At 39.8% G+C, this 22,474-nt stretch overlaps 1 protein-coding gene across 8 annotated transcripts in view; it reads left to right on the plus strand.

Moving 5' to 3' along the window:
- Window positions 1-22,474, plus strand: part of adamtsl3 (ADAMTS-like 3) — a 228,076-nt gene that overhangs the window by 202,115 nt on the left and 3,487 nt on the right. For 7 of the 8 annotated variants that reach the window (XM_071472974.1, XM_071472976.1, XM_071472978.1 and 4 more), the window contains 9 exons: window positions 4,047-4,174; window positions 5,081-5,218; window positions 7,836-8,018; window positions 8,158-8,283; window positions 8,443-8,691; window positions 16,788-16,971; window positions 17,236-17,440; window positions 17,535-17,638; window positions 18,863-19,077. In XM_071472974.1, coding sequence (XP_071329075.1) covers window positions 4,047-4,174; window positions 5,081-5,218; window positions 7,836-8,018; window positions 8,158-8,283; window positions 8,443-8,691; window positions 16,788-16,971; window positions 17,236-17,440; window positions 17,535-17,638; window positions 18,863-19,077 — 1,532 coding nt within the window. Of the gene's footprint in view, window positions 1-4,046; window positions 4,175-5,080; window positions 5,219-7,835; window positions 8,019-8,157; window positions 8,284-8,442; window positions 8,692-16,787; window positions 16,972-17,235; window positions 17,441-17,534; window positions 17,639-18,862; window positions 19,078-20,458; window positions 22,413-22,474 lie in introns of those variants that run through there. The other variant, XM_071472975.1, reaches the window with a different exon arrangement.

The raw sequence follows: 22,474 nt of genomic DNA on the forward strand, positions 1-22,474 counted from the left end.
TGGGATGACTGACTGGTGATTAATTACAGCGAAAGTGTGCTAGGCAAGCTGTCCTTGGCTCAGCTTCTACTGTTCAGAGATCAGTTATGATATTGGAGGATCATGCGCATGCTCAGGCCTGTGGGAAAACTAAACCTGTGCATTAAGCGTTAAGAGGCAGCAGTTAACAAGTAAATGAGCAAATGACACTAATTTATCATCTCTGTGCAAGATCGTCAGTAAGTTTGAGATGTTTGAGACAGAATATTGTTGCAGGAGTAGAGCAGCTGCTCTCAGGAAAAAGTACATAGGTTGTGTGCATGGTGGGAGAGAAAGAGAGACAGACAGAGAGATAGGCCGAGAAAGAGAGAGAGTGTAAGAGCAGTGATGCTAGCGACGTGAGCAGAGAGTTTGCTTGTTAGTTAAATAAAACGTACATAATAGCAGTGCACTTTAAGTGCACTTTAGGCTGTTTGTCAGTAAATAAATGCTACGACTCCTCAAGACCGAAGTTTCTGCATCTCTGTTCAACTTGTGCTTCAAGGAAAGGTTAGCAACACTGAGGCTGGAAAACACAGGATTTGACATTGTCAAAACTGATTTTTTGTTGTTGCTCTATTCTGCACATTTGATATGTGTAGTGTCAGTTTGGGAGAATAATCCTAAAAATTCTTCAGACAGGAAGGAGAAAGGTGAAGATGTCCAGGCAGAGAGCAGCAAGATGCAGGAGAGAGACTTTCAGCACAGGAAAGACAGACAGCACAAGGTCATGAGACAGGACAGGCCCTGAATTTATGAGAGGTTTGCTGCTACTGTCATGAAAAGGTATGTTTTAGTCTGTCTATTAGTCTATTTTTTTAGGCTACTTTTGTAAAAGTCACCACATGCCACTGGTGTATGGTGTGATTCTTGTCATCACCAATCACCAAAACAAATTCCTTGTATGAGGAAACATACTTGGCAATAAAACTGATTCTGATTCTGATTCTGATGAGCTAGATCATCACTGAAAATGTCCTTGAAATGTCAAACATGTGGAAATGCACAGTGGGTTTTTCCCAAATAGTGTTGTCTACAGTGACCAGCAGAGGTCCCCACATGTTACCAAATTATTGTTCACTCTTTGACCAAGTAAGTTCATATTTTCCTATGACCAAGCTCACTTTTTACAGCTGTTGTTGGTTGTAGCAGACACTACAACTTCAGTCCTCAGCCCTACATTAGTCCTACATAATGAACAAATCAATCTGCCTAATTGATAATGATATTGCATTGATCATTATCATGTTCACAGTAGGCAATGTTGAGGCCATTTATTTAATTATTGAGCGCAAAATAACCAAACTACATATAATGAAGCTATTTTACACATCTAAGATTGATTCTAGATGGAGTGTCAACATACACCAGACTTCATTCATTCATTCATTCATTATCTATACCACTTATCGGCCTAACCTCAAAATTTAAATAGACAAATAATAAATTGTCTGTCCATATATGGTTGTATATTTACATTTTAAACAATGGCAATTCTATCTTCTGGCTTTTATTTGAAATTTCCTTCCGTGCCACCTGAATACCTTTCTTCATTCTTCAATTCAACAGAGAAAAATAAAAGAAAGGAATTTAGAATAAATGAATTCTGACTGTTTTTCCAAAAACGGCTCTGTTTTTTCATTTTTTCTTTCGTTCAAACAAAAAAAATAAACTGCCTGAATGTACATGGACCTACACAGACCTACATGGACCACCAAACCACCTTCTGATTTAACTGAAATGCCTTCCATTTTAACTGATATCTACTAGTATGTGTGCAAGCTTTTCATTTGTATATGTGAGGGGTTTTCAGTTGTGGATGTGTGAGTGTTTGAGTTGTGTATGTAAAAGCTTTTCACTTGTGTGTGTGAGGTTTTCAGTATAATATGTGAATGAGTTTTGTTTCATATGTGTGTGAGAGGAACTTTTTTCAGCTGTGTATAGAACGAAGATGTGTAAAAGCCTTTCAGTATTACATGTAAAAGGTTTCAGTAGTTTTTATGAGAGCTTTTCAGTTGTGTATGTGAGCACATCCTTTTTCAGTTGTTTGTGTGAGAGTGTTTCAGTAATGTGTGTGAAGTATAGTGCATTTCAGTATAGTATGTGAATGAGTATGGTTTTATATGTGTATACGCATGGTCATTCTAGATAATGTCCCTTATGGCCCCTAACAAGGTTTGATCCAAAAATAGAAGCAAACGATAAACTTTTCAACAAGAAACACTGGAGAGGTTTTCAGTGGCCTGGAGTGAGTGAGGTGCTGGGGTTTTTCTACTGAGCTTGAAGACAGATGAATTGCAGGTGTGTCAGGTAGGCAGTGCTGCGCCACGCCCCTGTTGGAAAGCAGACACCCACCTACACACAGAGAGAAGGGAGGAGACACAGGCGAAAAAAAGCATACACAGGAAACACTGGGGAAAATGCTGAGTCACAGTAGGGCTGTGACATTATTTTCCCAGAGGAAAACCAGCGCTCGCCTGCTGGTTTGAGCATCTGCTCATGTGGTACACACCCTAACCACTCCACCATCAGGCCACCCCTGGAGCATAAGTCTTAATCCACTTTTTTTCACCTCACAACTTAGCACACTTAGCCACTAAAATGTATATATAATGTTAATTTGTCCAGTAAAGACATTCAAATCTGTGGCATTTGAAACTTCATAAAATAAATACTTACAGTTTCAGATTCACCACCACTCATCACCAACTCCACTACTGCTACAACCAACCTCAGCTGGTCAACAATCCATAACACAGTTTGAGAAGACCAGGATATGGGGGGTGCTTGACTATGATCTGGCAGCCTTCAACTTCACTCTTTGTCACTATAGCTCTTTGTTTTCATAGCTACGTTGACAATACACAACTACATATTTCCCTCGACCCAAATGACATCAGTGCACTACACTCCCTGACTACCTGCCTGATCACTCAGTGGATGAGCAGTAATTTCTTCAAGCTAAACAAAAAACAGAAATACTGTTGGTTGACCTCATAGCCAAAAGAGATACTCGCTCTACCAAGCTTGGAAACCTCAAACAATACAATAAAATAGAAGTAACAAGTATGGGTGTAATTTTGGACTCTAATCTAAATTTCAAATCCCACATAAGTAAGGAACCAAGACAACTTTCTTCTACCTCAGAAATATTGTCAGAGTGTGCCTTGTTTTTAACTCAACAAGACACTGAGAAGCTCATCCAGGCTTTTATCTCAAGTAGATTGGACAACTGTAATGTGCTTCTCACTTCCAAAAAAGTTGATTGAGAAATTACAGCTAATTCAGAACTCTGCTGCTACACTTTGGCTCCATGTGTCTTTTAGAATTGATTTTAAAGTTCTTTTACTTGTATACAAAGCTCTTAATGGTCTCACACCCTCTTACATCAGTGATTGTTTGTTGGCTTCTAAATATTCCAAATGTACCCCAAAATAAACTGCAGAAGAGGCCTTCATCCTTTACGCCCCTAAACTGTGAACACCCTACCAAGAAATATTAGAGTGGCAGATTCAGTGGACATTTTCAAACGACAACTGAAAACATACCTGTTCAAGTAGCTCTTAGAATTGTTGATTTATTGAATATTATTTTATTTCATTTTTATAGTGATGTTGATAATAATAATAATAATAATAATAGTTATTATTATTATTATTATTATTAATTTTATTTTTTTCTCTCTTTTATATTTGTCTAAGCACTTTGAGCTGTATTCATCTGGCAGAGAGCTGAGGTCTTTGTGGTCCACTGTTAATGCAGGAAGCTGTAGTTCATACAGAGTGTGAACAATGAATCATCTGTGGAATTTTTGGCTGTTCTTTCTGTGTTTCAGAGCTGTTTCTTGATTTGCAGTTCAACATTGAGTCTTTCTGTATCTAAATTAATTCTCTACTCTTCTTGAACAGAGCCACCTTCTCTGTTCAAGCTAGCTGTCTGTCAGAAAGTAGTGTGAGCAGCTTTTCAGGTTCTAATCTGTTCAGACCAGCTTAGTAGACAAATTGTATGATTTTCCTGTCTGTCTGCAGAGTTTCGTGGGATAGCTCTGGGGGACTTCACATCCTTCAGCCCAGAGCATCTGACAGAGGCCAGTACAAGTGCACAGCCGCCAACATTTATGGCTCTGACTCAGAGACATCTCAGCTACTGTTGGCAGGTTTGTTTTTTCTTTGCTATCACCAAAATACATTTTATTTACCTTTATTTGTATAGCACCATTTCATGTGAGAAGTAACAGCACTTACATGTTTGGTCATGTGTGCACAGTGACACATAACAAAAAATACACTAGTTAGCTCAGAGCAGACAATATTCTAAACAATATATTGACACAACAGTACAACACTTACACAGAAACCAAGAGACTATTAGCATTAATCAGGAATCTGCCTAGACACTATATTCAATTAAAAAACAAACAAGAATAAGAACATATTAGTAAAGCTAGTCAATGAATCAATAAAAAGCTTTAGCTTCATCTTTACTGTCTTATTTTAGCAACTTATCATGATAAAACTAAGTACTAAATTTAACTAAACTTAGAGCACTGCCTAGTCTGATGGTAAGTAGCTTTGCAGGTATCTGGTAATAAACCAAAGTATAGGTCAATTTAAATTTTGACCTGATGATGATGCTGGGTGAAAAGTTATAAGATTACCTCGGTGTTGAGGATTCATCTTCTGGTGATCATGAATAAACTTCATGTCAGTTTGAACCTGACTCACATTGCTAACATGACAAAAGAACAGTAAAACCTCTTTGAATGTAATATTAGCAACATTTTGGATTATATGTCAATTTACACTATAATTTTGAAAATTAAAACTTTCAACTTGCACTGTAACAAGCTCAAAGAATGAACTACAGCATAGTGGTTAATGTGTTCACTTAAGCTATTTCAGTTAGACAATACATTGTTGTTTATCTTATACCAATTTATGACAGTGTTTTCCCCGTACATTCGTTATATAACAAGGATTAGCGTCAGTAACTTTCTCAGGGAGATGACATTTTCACCTTCATTACTGCATGACTGACATTCTCTGTCTGTGTGAACATTCAGAGCCACCGGCCATTGCAGTATCACGGGGCAATGTTTCAGAACAAGGGGTAGTGCTGGGCCACAACCTAAGGGCCATTATTGGGGGACGAGTCAGAGTTCGCCCGGGCATCAACCTCACTCTGGACTGCCCTGTCACTGGTAGGTCACAACACTGTATCATGTAGGACTGTAGGGAGGTAACAAGTCATATTTGTCAAAGAAAGCTTTGGCACAGTGGCTGGTCACTAGCTAGTCAGGCCAGCGGGAGAAACACTAATGTGCATGTGCAGTGAGCCACATGAACCTGCAAGCTAAAAAAACTTTCTTGCCCCATAATGGTGGCTGGTTCTTAAACAAATAACTCTCTTACTATCTCCCTTCACATACACACACACACACACACACACACACACACACACACAGTGATGGTGTCACATTGGCTCTCAGTGCTATGGTGTTTTCTAACCAGCTCAAAATAGCTTGTCTTCACCATTTGGTAATTGAATGTATTGAGTGAAGCTGTGTGTGCGTGCGTGCGTGCGTGCGTGCGTGCGTGCATGTGTCAGCAGGCTGTAGGGCTGAGACAAATCAGACTGAAAATTACATTTCATCAGAACAGACATGTAGGTAATAACAGCAATGCAAGATACTGTCTTTTTTTGACAACTCAGGTGTTGAAACACATCTCTGGGGCGCCCTGGTGGCTCACCTGCTGTAGCATTTGCCATGAGGGCCTGGTCTTAACCACAGTAGCCCAGATTTGACTCCAACCCAAGGCTCTTTACTGCATGTCATCACCTCTCTCTCCCTGACCTTCCTCTGTCTCTCTTACTATGGCCATCAGAATAAAGGCAAAACATGTCCAAAAAATAATTTAATAATAAAATAATATAAAATGGCATCCACACTACTCCGGACTTTTGGAAACACTGCTGGCAGTGAAAGCTGCATGTGGACTGGTTCTGATGCAGTGAGTGGAGAGTGACTGTAGTGGTATGTAGTCCAGCCAAGGTTTTCTTCCACTACACAGATTTATCTCAGTAATCAATACCAGCTTCAATTGAGGTGAGTGTGTGTCCACTGACATTTACTTAGTACCACTATTTCTACCTTGTGCCAATCATTGATCTATCTACCATGTAGTCCTATTATCCACCTTAAATTTAGCAGTAGTCTTCAGCATCATTTTTTATCTTATTTCTGTTTATTAACGCTTCTTCAATTATTTTAATTGGTATTTTATTCATATGTAAATAAACTTTGATATTTATACTTGTAGTCACAGTATACATTTTATGGTTCTGAAATTTTAAATTTGCTTTGTTTAGGGTTTTAGGAGTCTCTGACATATGAAGAGACAGTAAAACTTTTCTTCAGCCTTGTCTGTTGTCAAGATGTTTGACCCTCCTCAGTCACACTGTACATTACAGCCTGAAAATCACTGTGTAAATATATTGTACATACAGGGCACCAATTAAATACTTACTGGTACCCAGTAGGTAAAAAGAAAAATAAACATATTTGTGATGGAGTAGCCTATAAAAAAAATGATCCTGTAATTTATAACCCTGTAAGTATTTTTTTTAATTACCCATTACATATTAAATAATTGTAGGGTATATACAGTGTACCAATAGGCTTAACCCATAAGTTCTTTTGCATTAGGCATGTCATAAAATAGGAAACTAAAAGCCGAACTATGATTCAGTAAAGAACACACAACCAAAACAATTAAAGTCAACTTTAATGCAATGCAGTGAACTGACATTCATTGTGCATGTGCTTAAAAAAAATCAGAATATGTGATAGGCGCACTGGAGGAAAGCTTGAATAAAATTTGAAAAAACATTCACACTGTTATGACAACTGTTGTAATATTAATAAACTTACAACATTTCAGTCTGGCAGACTTTCACGTCAGGGGAAGTATCACAACTGTTCCACATGTTAGGTTGCCCCAGTTATTGAATCACAGAAATCAATCAGAGTGCATACATTTGAAAGGAAACACTATAACAGCAACAGAAATGTTGTTATCATCCTTCTGATAAGTACCTCAGAACACCATTACTTGATATCAAGAAGAGCCTCAAATGCATGTTGCTTAAAGTGAATGTTGCATGCTTGGTATGAGGATGCTGTTCTCTTTTTGATCATCCTGTGGATGTGACACTGCCAGTTTAAAACAAGTTTAAAAACATATACATAACTATTTTATAACTGTAGCTATTGTAGTAACACATTTCACAGTTTTGTGTAAATATGTCACAATTTTAAATTATTATTATATCATAAACCATTTCACTGGTATATCAACAATCATCCATTTTTCCCTATCAGGAATGTGCAGGGGATATTAGGGGCCCAAATTCATAAAAGGTGATTTTTGCAAATAATTAAATAAATAGGCTAATAAATTAATAATTAATGATAATTAATAAGTTAAGTAATAAATCAGTTATCACAGTTAATAAATCAGTTAATCACATCCTGTTTAACCCATCCCCCATTTCCCTCTTGCCCCCACCTTGCTATGCAGTAAAGATTTTACTATACATTGTAATTCTTAATAGGTGCTCAATACTTTCACACTTACTTTCAATTTAATTTATTTTTAAGTCCCTATTTTTAAGTGAAAATTGTTACCCTTAACTCCCTAAATACTTGTTTTATTGATACCTAATACATACAAAATAATTATACTGTAAATTGTACTATGGTATCTCAAGTGTTTCCTAGCCTACTTATTGGTCCCTCTGCACTCTCTGTGTGTCAGGTGTTCCTCATCCCACAGTGACATGGCACAGGAAGAATGGACCATTAGATTCCAGTGCTGTCTCCCTTTCCTCTGGTTTGCTGTGGATCACAAATGTTTCTTTGCACAGCCAAGGCACCTACTCCTGCACTGCCACTAACCCCATAGGAAAGTCCACTGCCTCTACGATCGTGCAGGTCTCCGGTGGGTACACAGACAAATTGTACATAACTTCTCATCATATAGAACTCTGCACAACATGCACATAATAGATAACAGAAGAGGTAACAAAATCTGGAATAACATTTTGGGTGTGTGCACTTTTGTGTGTGCATCTGTGCAGCTCCATATCTTGCTGGAGGAGGCACGATTGTTCCAGTCTCACGAGAGCGGAAGAGGAAAAGGGTCCTCATGGCGTCACCCCATGGAACAAGTATTTTTATCAAACCTGGAGACATTCTACGAATAGGTACAGTACATGCACAAACTTTCTCACATGCAGTAGTTCTCCCCAGCACCTCGGAACGCACTGTAAAATGTAAAAGCAGTCGTGTTCCCCTTCAAGCATTTTCTGCAGACCATTAAAATGTCCAATATGTACATTCAATCTGCTTGTTTCTTTAAAAAGGTTGTCCAGTAGTTCCTGACAACAGACTGCCAGTGCGCTGGGACTACAACAACCAGACCATAAAGGGGGTTTCACGTCTAGCCCAGACCCAGGGACCTGGTCTGGGTCTTCAGTACAGGATGCTGGTGGGGGGTCGTGTCCTCGAGGTCGATACACTCCAAGTGAAGTTCTCAGGCCGGTACCAATGCCAAACCCTCATCAACAGTACCAGACAAATGCTGTATGCCTGGATATACATTCACAGTGAAGGTGAGCATTAAGTTGACCTGCATGCATGTGTGGAGTGTGTGAAGATATAAACCTGTGAAGATACCAGCAGAGTACTTTTTTCATGAAAAGAATATTCAGTTAATGTTACTATAATATGAAATACTTGGACTTAGTAGTACAAATTATAGTTCATGCAGAGCACAATGATGCAGTGTAACTACATAAATGGTGATTAAAACCTTTAAAAATACTAGTTTACTTGTAGGTGTACCTTTGATGGACCCTGATTTAGAACACAGTGTTCCCAAGGTCAAGAAGGGAGTAACGTTCAAACTTAATTGGAAATTCTTTTTTTTTTTTGAAAATAGAGTTTTCATAGTTTTGACCATGCTGAGTTTACTCACTAACTCACCAAACATAAGATGACATTTTTTGTCTCGACATTACAGTTATTTATTTAAAAATTTATAAATTTGAGCATATGCCCCTTGATATCTTGCTTTCAATGAGGTCCTCAGACAAAAACACAAATTAATAGGCAGTGAAGCAAAATAAAATAAAATAAAAATATAAAATGATCATCACTTTATTAATGAAGAGGAGGTTTGACATCTGCAGTGAAATGCTGAAGATGTTTTAGCAGTTATTGGTGGCGAGTGTACTTTTTTATGCTGCAGTCTGCTGGGGCAGCAGCATGTCAGACAAGGACACAAGGAGACTGGACAAGCTAGTTCAAAAGGCTGGGTCTGTACTTAGTGGGAGTCTCGACTCACTGAGGACTGTTTCGGAAAGATGCATGCACTGTAAGGTGCAGCCATCTTGGACAACACCAACCATCCTCTCCATAACATCCTTGCAGGCCAGAGAAGTAGCTACAGCAGCAAGCAACATCTCATCTCGCTGCACTGCAGGACTGAGAGGTTCAGGAATTCCTCCCGACTGCCATCAGACTAGTTAACATCTCAGTCAAAGGCTGTGGATCATGTCATGGACTAAAATCCTATCTATCTCACTGACTGACCTACTGACCTACCTACTTACCTACCTACCATAATCAACACAATCAGTATCATAACGTCTTCAAAAAACACTACATCTGTTACATGTATCATGTAACATCAAAAACTAACCAGATATGAAGTAAATAGTGCAGTGAAGTAGCTGCCGGACCAAATGAAATGCTGTCAATAGTACTGAGCCTCCCTACAGTCACAAATATAAAAATACAGTCAAAAACAACAAGTATATTTGCAGTAAACAAGAAAGGAAATTTCAAAGTCATCAAACAAAGTTAAATATCAGAGAGCGAGTCTCCTATACCCCTTTTCCACCAAAATTAGTGGTTATAGGCAGGTTTTTTAAACATGGGTAAACCTGCTAACAAAAGTCCCTTTTCCACTGCCAGTCGAGTTTGCCTCTGTTCAGACTGAGAACACACACAGCGGCAAGGAGCAATGTCATCACATGCACTTACAGAGCACACACACAGAAGCAGTGGAGTGAGCCACTAGCCACCTTGCAAACTGGTTAAATGGACCTGTCACATCTCATCCCCAGGTTGGTACTCCGCTTCAGTGTGAGATGCTTTGGTCAGTGATTGCGTGTTTTTAAAACTTATTTTGAAACTGCTCTTACTCTCATCCCTGTGCGCAGAGTACCCTCTGTGTTTCTGGTTTAACAGCACCGTGCTGGATCGGTGACAGGTCTGTTTACAGCGACTGTGCTCCGAAAGACATTACAGACACAAAGGGATGAAAATTAGCGGGTTCACCCAGATTTTGTGTTTACATCAGTGTCGATCGGAGCCAGAGCCTATAAATACCCACATCTACTGCAGAGTCATTTGATCCAGATGTAAATGCCAATTAAATCCTTTCCATTGCCTACAAAAGCCTGATGTTAATGTTGCTGACTTATCTGGAACGTAAAACAAATGTTACTAATGTAACTACAATTCTATAAATCCTGGATGATTGCCAGAGGCGGTGCTTTAAGCACTGGATCTTCCATCTCGCGTATGTGCAGATCAAGTATTTCATATTAATAATGTCACCCATGACCCCAGATGACCCCCAGACAGGCTATAATCTTCTGGTCTCATCAGGGAGACTGTTCCGACAGAACCTTGTCACAAGCACGCAAGGATTCTGAGTGGCTTAAGTCACCACTCCCCCGGAGGAGGCTTGTTATGGGAGAGGAAGTCTGCTGCCTGGTTTCTCTTTACTGGAAAATACATTGCCCGCAAGCTGGTCAGCCGCAGGACTGCCCATGTAAGCAGTTCTTGGGATGCCCTCAGTAACTGTGCTGATACATGGCCGAGGTGTTGTCCGACTGAACAAGCGCATGCTTGTTCAGATGCGGTAGAAAGTTCTTGAGAACCATGTGCGCATCCCATAGCTCCAGCACATTGAGATGCTCTGCACCATCCTGTGCAGATGATGGCCCTTGTACCGCCCTATTCTGCCACACTCCACCCCAACCTGAGAGGCAGACATCCATCTGGATGGTGTCTCTGCAAGATGGGACAGAGCCCATGGGTACACCTCTTTCCATGTCAGAGCTCTCCTTCCATGGGGCCAGACTGAGGAGGCACTGCTGTAACACTCTGAGCCTCCTGTGCCTGTGCCACTTGGCATTCACTAGTGGAGGCTGTTCAGCCATCTTTGCAGACAGTACAGAGGCAGTAAGCCTAAGGTAATACAGTTGAGTCTGCTGTCATTTTGCTCTAGAGGCACAGAAATTGGATACACAGCCATGACCTGTCCTTTTGGAAGAGGGGAAAGAAACGCAGAATGTCGACTACATGCTGAGGACACCGTCACTATGAGGACAAGCCCTCATAGTGACGGTGTTCAGAGCCACACTGATGAAAATTGTGCTCTGAGACGGAGTCAGTGAGCTTCTCCTGACATTGACTGTGAAACCCAGCAGGGCCACATGAGAGAGGAGAAGAGCCATGTCCTGGGCCACATGAGACCTGGATGGTGCACAGATCAGCCAGTTGTCCAGGTACAGTAGGATTTTCATGCCCTGTGCAGCAGGGGAAAGAGTGAGACAGCCACACACCTGGTGAAATCCAAAACTTCCTGTGGTGAGGCACAATGAGGACATGAAAGTAAGCGTCCTTCAAGTCAATGGCCATGAACCATCCCCTTGGGGCAAGAGTACAAAGCACATCTGTTGTGCTCAACATATTGAAGAGCAGTACTGAGAAACTTGTTGAGCCCCCACAAGTCGAAAACAGGGAGAAAGTTGCCTGTCCTCTTCATCACCAGAAAATAAGTTGAGTAGAACCTCCCAGGGTGCGACAGGGGAAACCTCATCAGGAAGCACTATGAGGGATGCAATAGGTTCACTACTAGGTTCTATTCACTACTAGATTCACTACTGTGTGAACCAGTCAGAACAATCCAAATTACTGTTCCTGCCATCTGTGGAGCCAGCCTCTAGAAAACATATTACTGTGGCTCAGAGCTGCCACAGGCAATGGTCAATCAATGGAGTCAAGAATGCCATATTTACCTTTTCCATACAATTACATTATTTGTGTCATGAAAAATTAGGACGCTTTAAAACTCTGCAGGCTGTTTATGTGGATTAATCCAGTTGGGTTTCTGCTGCAAGTTGCCAGCCTTGTGGGAACTACTTCTACAAAACATTGGTACCATAAGTACCCCTGTAAATTTTGTAAATACTAATTTTGTAAGGTTGAGTCAGGATCATAGAGGCTGACTGTTCTATTTTGATTTCCTCATTGATTCCTAGTTGGTTCTGGACCTGTGGCAGACCCCATAGTGGACTTTTGAGTTGAATATCTTATTGTTGTTGTCTTTTCTCATTCTCTCGTTATTACATTCATTTACGTTATTATACAAAATAAAAGCACAAGAATATTCATTTTTTTCTGTAATCCTATAGTTCAAACAAATTTTTAGCTTTTATTATGAAAAGTCCTGACAAGAAGTTTCAAAGGTTCTGTCCCTTGCTTGATGGACCTCTGAAATAGCGGCATCTGATGTGATATGAAAAAACAACATCGGCTCAATGAATCAGTCAAACGTATATATGTGACTGTGGCCACACAATAAAGTTGCATTTTTATCAGTTTCTCAAAATTAGCATTTGATTATGTTCTGGCCCGCCATGTAATCGGTTAGGAAAAAATTGGCCCGAAGCTAAACTTACTTGCCAACCCCTGGTCTGCACCGACTGTATTCTGAATCTGCAGCAACGAAGAACAAATGAAAGATGGCGCAACCAAGTGTGAAGTGTGAAGTGAAGTTGAGGCCCAAACTTTCAAAAGTGTCGGAACATTTTAGTGAAAGTAAAGCAACAAAACAGGTTGAATGCAGACACTGCAGAGCAGAGCTGGCATATCACGGCAGCATGGCGGTGATGCATGAGCACCTCAAACGCAAGCACCCTGGAGCTGTGACGCCTAATGTTGCTCTGGATGGGTAAGTTTTACCGAGGAGCTACTTATAGTTTTTGTTTACCTTTCAGAAAAGAAGGTCTCAAGGATGACTTTAACTATTTGAATGCTATGTCATGTCAGCTAATGTGTTAGGCTGTGTTCACACTTGGTGTCTTTCTTTTGACAAGTGAAGCCGAGAAGAGCGCTTTTTCAGTTAGAAAGAAGCCGACAGTGTTTTAAAAAAATAAAAAACAAAAAGAGCCGAGAACGTCTTTTACTGCTATGACAACGTGAGCTAATTTGTACGAATGTAACAAATACATTCAAGCTATTAAGTTTCTTACTCATCATCATTTTCATATTCATGATGACCTTTAGGGGGTGCAGATTTGAGCAGTTGAGGTAAAACATGCACTGGAGCCCATGATAGGAGCCACCCCAACAGGAAGCACAGATGGTGGGCAACACTGAAATAATCACTGACTGACTAATCGAAAAAATAATCGACAGATTAGTCGACTACCACAATAATCGTTAGTTGCAGCCCTAGTTATGTGTCAAAGTAACATCCATATAAATGCCAGAATTCATGGTTTCCTAGAATATTTCCCAGAGCATCACACTGCATCTGCCAGCTTACTGTCTTCCCAGTGCACCCTGGTGCCACCTCTTCCCCAGGTAAACAATGCTCTCACACCTGACCGTTAACAAGATGTAAAAGAAATGTGATTTGTCAGACCAGGCCACCTTCATTCATTACTCCATGGTCCAGTTCTGAGACTAATGTGCCCTTCGTAGGCACATTGTGAAAGGGGTCAGCATGGCACAGCGTAGCACACTGTGATACACCTTGTGTTCTGACAGCTTTCTATGATAGCCAGAATTTTCAGCTATTTGTGCTACTGTAGCTCTTCTGTGGGAATTGGACCACACTGGCCAGCTTTTGCTCCTTGTTCTTCCTTGGACCACTTCTGGCAGTGACTAACCACTGGTACTAACCACTGCATACTGGGAACACCCCACAAGACCTGCCATTTTGGAGATGCTTTGACCCACTTGTTGAGCTATCACCTTGTCACACTTGCCCATTTTTCCTGCTTCCAACACATTTCAGGAATTGACTGTTCACTTGCTGCCTAATATACCCCACCCCCTGAGAGATGCCATTGTAATGAGGTAATCAATGTTATTCACTTCACCTGTCAGTGGTTTTAACTGATCAGAATGAATAATACATCCAAATAACCAGTGCACTTGTGGAAGATTCAATTTATGAAGCCAGCATTATTTACATACAGTATATTCACATATTATTCTTACTCTGATCAACACTTTTGCTTCTTTCTCTCATTGCTTCCACTTACCATTCTGCTGCTCTGTCAGTCTGCTGCCCTCAGCTCTGGTGCAGAACAAGGTTACTCCACACTTAAGTAAAACCTTCTGCTCCTGCTTCCTCTAATGTACACCAGTGCACCTTGGGTAGACAGGGCTGTCTAAAGCTTAGCAGCTGAAGCTATGACAGGTGATCTGGAGTGAATTGGCATTTTATCTGTGAACTTGGATTGCACCTTTTATTTCTTTGACAGTGTGACAGTTCCTGAAACACTAAAGCCTGAATCTTGTGTAAAATGTGAGACATGAGAGGAAAGGTTCTCATCAGCTGCCAAAAGTGTGTTGCAGCTGAGCTCAAAGTGTACAGATACAAACAATACAGCGTCGACACATCTATACATTATCATCTATACGTAGGTTCTTTTTTTTATCTGGACACACAAAGCAGATGACAGGAAGATGGTGAGATTCACAAAAATACATTATTGGAAATAGTGGATAAATAGGCTTCATGCTGGCATGAAGGGGTTATAGAGGCTGCTGGGCTGGGAACAGATGGATGAGAGGGGTTGAACCAGAGTCTGTGCAGGGCGGCTGGAAACGAGGGGCAGGAATAAAGCAGCAGCAGAAATGGGAGCTGGTTCAGCCTAAGCTGGAGCAGGGCAGCTTAGTCCGAACCCTAAACCACTCACGGACAAGAATGTCTGTGAGTGGTTTAGGGTTCAAGTTGATCCGAGAAGTAGACAAAAACAGCTGAGTGTGGCTGGCAGGAGGACTGAAGACTGGATCTGAAGCACAAAGAAAGTTCATGTAACAAAAAAATCCCAAAAAGCACAAAGCTGCAAACAAGCAAAAGTTTGGCCGGAATGAAATACGACATGGTACAACAGAACGATCAGGTGGTGGAGTTGATGAGCTGATTCATGACAGATGCAGCAGATGATTGGCGGGAACAGCAACAACTGGAAGCCACGCTCAGCTACATAGACACGCACACACACAAACACACACCAACAGATGCAGAAGACAAACTTGGAACAAACAAACACAAAGAGGGAAGGGAAAACTGTAGAGAACACAAGGAAACAGGGCCACTAGGAGGCACCAGAAGTCACTTTTGTACATTACTGTTTGACTTCATGACTTTGTTTTAAACACTAATAAACATGTCAAGAAATTTCTACTCAATGTGTGAATGAATATTGTAGAAAGTATTCACTTTGGTGTAAGGGTTTTTTTTGCAATGAATTAAGATTAAATTAAATGTGAGCCAGAAGGTCAATTTAGACCCTGGTTCTTCCAGTCGAAACACAGGTTGAATTCCAGACCGCTCAGAGGGGTATTTCCTGGTAAAGTTTAGCGTTTGGTTAAGGATTATTACCCAGTAATACGTGGGTACTTGGTGCCATCCAAGTACATATAGATTTCATATATTATACAAGTAGAGAGTACTGAAGGCTCATGATGTAAATGTAATTGTTTTTGTTTGGTTGGTTGGTTTTTTTGTTTGTTTTGTTGGTGGGTTTGTCAGTTAGTCCAATATTTTTGTCCAGACTGAAATATCTCAACCACTATTTGATAGATAGTCCTGAAGTTTGGTTCAGACACTCATGTTCTCTCACAGTTGGAACTGGAATAATTTTAGTGATCCTGTTACTCATAGCACAATCATTAGGTCCAAAAGTAACTTTTTAAATGTAATTTATCAAAGGAAGCAAAGGAAAATGCCAAATAATAATTAGCTCCAGCTTCTTTAATATGGATGCACTCCTCAGTTTTATATTTTAAAAATAAAATATCTTTGAGCTAAAAAAAAAATAATGAAAGAAATGAACTGGGTAATTTACACTCAATTCTAATTCTGCACCAATCTAAGTTGTTCTACATTATCAATACACGTGCAGACTTTAATCATGCATCTCCTATTATAAACACTTATCAAGATCACTAGTGAACACCTCTAGAGTTTGCACTTTAGTTCCAAATGATAGGCCAATAGCCAGTTCTGCAAAGAGTATTATGGCTGCAAATTTATTACTATTTTCATCCATATTATAAGTAAGTGCTGGTCTTATTAAGAGATGGATGGATGGATGGATGGATGGACAAATAAATATAGTGATTTCCATAAGTATGTCGTGTTAAGCTGTTCCACAGAGTAACTCAGTAATATTCAGGTTTACTATTATGCATCATACAGTGCCTCTTCAGTGTCTAATTACCTTGTACCTCCTACCTATGTTGGGCATTTCAAAATCTGAAATTAAAAATTGAGAATATGAGCAAAACTCTCATGTACACTGAGATTAGCAAATCCTTGGATGGTGGTTAAAGCTTTTTGTTCTGAAATCTCTTTTTTGCTGGTTGTGTTTTACATTTGGGTCCACAGAGTTTGGCTGGCGTTTTGGGGACTGGATCACATGTAGTGCTTCCTGTGGGAACAGAGGAACTTGGCTGCGGAGGATTCACTGTGTCACTCTGGATGGAAAGGATGTTCAGCCCACCATGTGTCAGCACATACCAAAACCCATCACCTCCCCAGGTCCGTGCAACAGACAGGACTGCCCTCCCAGGTAAATTCATATCTAGATGTCAGGATGCCCTGCATTTCAGGAAACAGATCATCTGATTGGCTCAAATACAGAACCAGCTCCTGGCAGAGGGAGTATGGGAGAGTAAGAAATGATATATAATTAAATGAAAAATAAACAAAAAACACCTATGTTGAGGCAGATGTATGCGCATATGCATTATATCTTACAAAGCAATGCATACACAGTTATCCCTCATTGTGAAACGATTGTATCTGTATTTCTTGATTCATTTCATCATATCAGATGGCAGGTTTCAGAGTGGTCGAAGTGCTCGACCTCATGTGGTAGTGGCTGGAAACAGAGGCAGGTATCCTGTCAGCAGCTGGATGCCAGAGGTGGAGTGAGGACCCTGTCAACAGCTGCCTGTGAGGGGATGAGCCAGCCCATAGACACTGAGCTGTGCACTGCCCATAACTGTCCCACCTGGGTAACCAGTCCATGGGGAAAGGTACATTTAAACACTGAATCAAATGTGTGCGTGTTACACACTGTAGAAATGGAAATGTATTGTTAAGTGTGAATTCTTTGTTACTCAATTTCAGTGTTCAGGGAGGTGTTTAGGCCCCACCACTACTGTTCAGAAGAGATCTGTCATCTGCCAACATGCCAGTGGCTCCTCATACACAGACTGTGATCTCAGGGACAGGTACACACACTCAAACACAACAAAAATACGTCACTGTATGTCAGACCTATGTTCTCACAAAGCTGGTTGTTAAATGGCTCCATTTACTGTAAACTTTACTATCCAAGCTGTCAGTGCATTCACATTAAAGGACGGGGTTTAAAATTACAAGTCATCACATGTAACATCAACACGTCATATATTAAGAATTTTAAAAGTAACATTTGTTATAGAACACATACAAATCAAGAGAAATACCAGAAGTAAGTAACATTATACATATGTTTCTGAATTACTGTATTATATAGATATAGATGCAGGTATAAGATTTGCTGTTCAAGAAGGTGCCAGTCACTGCTAGAGTTCTTGTTTGGTGTGATTGTTTTTAGCCAATTTAAAGGAATCATCCAGTGTACAGTATAGCTAAATTGTTTTCTTTCCAAGAGTCAGATGACAGGATAGATATCAATCTCATGTCTCTGCGTAAAGTACTGCAGTCAGGACAATGACACAGTTAGCCCACTAAAGCTAAATAAGTAAAGGCTGGTTAGATTTTTTTTTTGTTTTGTTTTTATTTGTTACAGGACATTGAATCAGGTTTTGATTGCTGTAATTTTCCTCCTCCTGTTCATACTGTTTCATTGAGAGTATTGGTTTAAGACAAACTTGGAAAAATCCATACATAAACAGAAATAATAATAGAATAATAATAATCTCAGTTAGTAGTTTTAGAGGGTGTTACATGCTAAGGCCATTTCTTGGCAAACAACAGACGGGTTGTCACAGTAAGGTTTACAAGTTTGGTCCTATCGTGCCTGCAAAAAGACCAAAACCTTTGCTCACTAACTATATCTGGCAACCATTCATTTTTGAGTTACGCGGACCCAGTCACCTGGCCATAATGATTTGGCCACATCCATACCCATGTCCCACCTATATTTCTGATACAACCAGGAAGGAAAACCTATGTGTCTTGGTGGTCTTTGTTTCCATGTCAGGCTCCAGTAGGAGTGACGACTCCATGTTCCCAGTAATCTGATCAGTTTGATAGCAGGCTGTTGTTTTTTATGTGACTCTCTGAAATGAACCCATTCCATACAAGGTTATCAAATAACACAGTGATTTACTGTGGTTTAATCTGAATGAATCCGCTGGGGGAAACAGGTCCCTGGAGAAAGTGGAGTGCAAAATGTTATAGCAATAAATGAGTAACACTGAAGACAAACAAAAATTAATCTCTTTCAGGCCTGTTTCAGTACGCAACTGTTCCTCAGACCTATGTGATGTCCAGTGGCGTCCTGGTGCATGGCGGGCATGCACTGTAGTCTGTGGGAGTGGCTTTCAGTCACGCAGGATGGACTGTGTTCACCGCAAGAGTAACAGGATACTGGCAGACCAGCACTGTGCATGGCTCCAACAGCCCCCCACCTGGCAGCACTGCAACACGATCGCCTGTGGGAGTAAGTTTTTGCGCTTGTGCATGCACACGGGTGTGTGTCTGTATCTGAATAGTTACACCACACCAAGGATCCCTTGTTAAAACAGTCAGCAGTTTTAATGCACTTTTACTTATAGAGTCTTAGTTTTAGAAATCTGACATTATAATCAAGAAACTCTTCCAGAAATAATACAGCAGTTAAATAGTTTGTATGATAGTTTATAAGCAGTGGTTGATCTGCAGAGAAATTTAAACCCATTTAAATCCAAGGAAATAAATGTATTTGTGCAATTATTGGAAACTTTCTTTAAATTTTTATGTAAATTTTTGCTTGTGATTAATTTACAACTACACAAAAATACTAAATTGTGATCGCTGCACCCCCTGACGTCAGTTCTTGCAATTGATGCATACAAACACATGCTGTCGTAGTTAGTTTAATTTCTTTAATTTCTGTAGGCTTTACAGTTTTTGAGATTGATTTTATGCACTCTTCATTAAAAATGGCTAAATCTTAATTATATGACCTAGTAATGCTTCACATTTTAAAAACTGAGTCATGTTTCTAGCCATCCTTACCTAGGAGTAGTAGCTATTTAGTGTGATTGCTGCAGCAATTTTTATGTCTCTGTGCCAGCGACAGCCAAAATTGGACAGATTATGTTTTTGGTTTTTCTTGCCGCCGCCCCTTTCTTGTGAATGTGATATCTCAGTGACACCTAGAGGGAATTTCTTTACATCTGGCACAAACATTCGCTTGGCCTCAAGGTTGAACTTATTAGAATTTGGTGGTTAAAAGTCAAATTTCAAGGTCACTGTGATCTCACAAAACATGTTTTTGGCCATAATTCATCAATTCATATGAACCAAATGTCTATGAGGACAAAATGAAGGATTGATTACATTTTATATCCAAAAGGTCAAAGGTCAATTTTACAGTGACATCATAATGTTCTGTAAAAATACTGGCCATTATTCAATGCTGTAACTCAAGAAGGGGAGATGCAACATAGCTGGTGGGTGGAGAAAACAACCATGGGGCGGTAATTCCAGTTGTATTGTGTATTTATCTGCCAACTAAAATTAAAATGTTAAAATGTTCTGGAATACAGGCATAAAGTCTCATTAGTGGAAATACTGATTTAAGGTACAATTACCTGATGAAGTACAGTATATGAGTAAATGTATTTACCCTCCAGCTCCTGGTCAAGTGAGCAGTTCATGTCAAGGTAGTAAGAAGGAAAACCATACTCAATAACACTACATTTCCTAAAAAAAAAAATACACTTACATATCAGTTTCTTTCAAGGGAATAGAGGTCAGGTCAATAGTTTTTCATTTATTTTAGTTAACATTTTATGTTGTTCTTTGGTGAATACATTCAGTGTTTTATTCCCATGCAGGTGAATGCAAGGATACCACACAGTACTGCAATGTGGTGAAGAGACTAAAACTGTGCTACCTGGATATGTATAAACACAGATGCTGTGAGTCATGTTCACAGGACACTGACTCCACCTAGTGACAATGAGCAGTTATAACCGCAGTACATTTTGTTAATCAGATGGATTACATAAGTTGAGCAACTGAGCAAAGACTAAAAGGACATCATCTATGAGTGGATGCTTTGAGAACTGCACGTGTGTAAACTGGACAAGCTTTAGTCCAGTTCTTTAGCTTCCTAAAAGGAAACTGAATGATGCCTCAAAAGGCTGGATGGATGAGGGCTTAATTTTCTGATTTGGATCCAACATCCTATAAATGTTCACTATGTGGAACAGATGGAATTTCTGGACTTTCCTGCAAAAAACAGAACATTTCATTGCCAGTGACATTCTAAAAAGGTGGCCCAGCCACAAAGGAATATAATATTTATTGTAGAACATATATCGCTGCCCTCAAACTTAGACCAATGCATTGGTCTGCCCATACTGCCCTTGTGTCAACCACTGCAGCTACACAAAAAAGGCCTTGAAAACTCACAGTCATACATTTGTCTTTAAACTGTGCTTTATTTATTTGTGTAATTGTTCAAAAGTGTTTTTATTAAATTATTCATCTGAAAATATTAAAGGGAAATTCTGGTTTGTTACAACATGGTTTTAATGGTTTTGACCATCTTTTCTACTCATTCAAGTAATTACTGAGATCTGGAAAACACAGCAACACTGATACAACCAAGAAACACAAGATTTTAATTTCAATTTTCAATTTCAATTTCCATTTCAAACTTCAGCCATGTTGTCCAAACCACTTCATTGAAGTTAAAACTAAAAATTAGTGCACCTACTGTTATTACTACTGAATTGTTGGTCAAAACTGGAAAACTAGGACCCATAATAGTTTGTAATAAACCAAAACCATCCTTTAATCGATCCCCGGCTATCCACACCATTAAATACATATGGTATGTCACCTTGCTTTAAAGAGCTGCTAACCCTATATGAGATTTTTTTAGTGTTAGGTCAGAGTCCCATGTGTTTTAGCATTTCAAGAAGCTGTTTCAAAGGCTTGTCTATCCTGACAAGTTTCAAAAATTGGAAGATACTAGGGTTGCACATCTCTCTGTGATAAACGATTCGATATGAATCTAGATACACAGGTTACGATTCGATTCAAAAACGATATCCTTTTATTACAGACTGATTCGATACGAATCGATTCCATACAGTGTAAGAACGATAACCGGGTTACAGGCCGGAGTCAGTTATAGTTTGAACCCGCTGACACAGTGAAGGTCATTCATCTATAAAATAATAAGGTGGTTGTTGCGAACGGATGACAGGTGGTGACCTGCAGTCAGGATGAGACACTGCTGCTCACACATCACAGAAACTATCACACAGAAGCTCAATGACTTAAATTAAAATACCTGAAGAAACTGTGATGGAGGAAGTTATGAAAAATCATATTGGTGTCTTAGTGAATCCAGTTATGTGGCGAATATATCGATTAAAAACAGTTACATTCCTGAAAAAAGTGTAAGAAGTGACAAATAAATGCGGAAAAAAAAACACAAAATGAATGAACCTTGATGTGTGTAGAAGAAAACTCGCCTTTGTGTTTATTCACTTTTCACACTAACTTGTTCTCGTCCTGACGACGCTGGCAGTAACCTAGCAACCATGCTCGTTCACGAGACACAGCGGGACCGCGGATAGAGTGCACGTACACAGTGGTGACGTCACTCAGAGAAAAAAGACTTTTCTGAGTTTTGAAAAACTTTTACACAGATGAAAACCCCATGGATTAAAAATGTAGAATAGAAAGATTGATATTGGGCTGTGTGCACAGCTGGAGGTGTCCTGTTAACAGTTTTACAGGCCTCTCTTTTACTATCGCCGTCTATGGGAAAATGCTTTTTGGGCCGCAGGGGGATTTTTCGCTGTAATACCACGAGTGGCCACTGGAAACAGCTG

Source organism: Trachinotus anak, unplaced genomic scaffold (assembly GCF_046630095.1).
Source record: "Trachinotus anak isolate AG129_WGS33_773 ecotype Australia unplaced genomic scaffold, CSIRO_AGI_Tana_v1 ptg000042l, whole genome shotgun sequence".
NCBI lineage: Eukaryota > Metazoa > Chordata > Actinopteri > Carangiformes > Carangidae > Trachinotus > Trachinotus anak.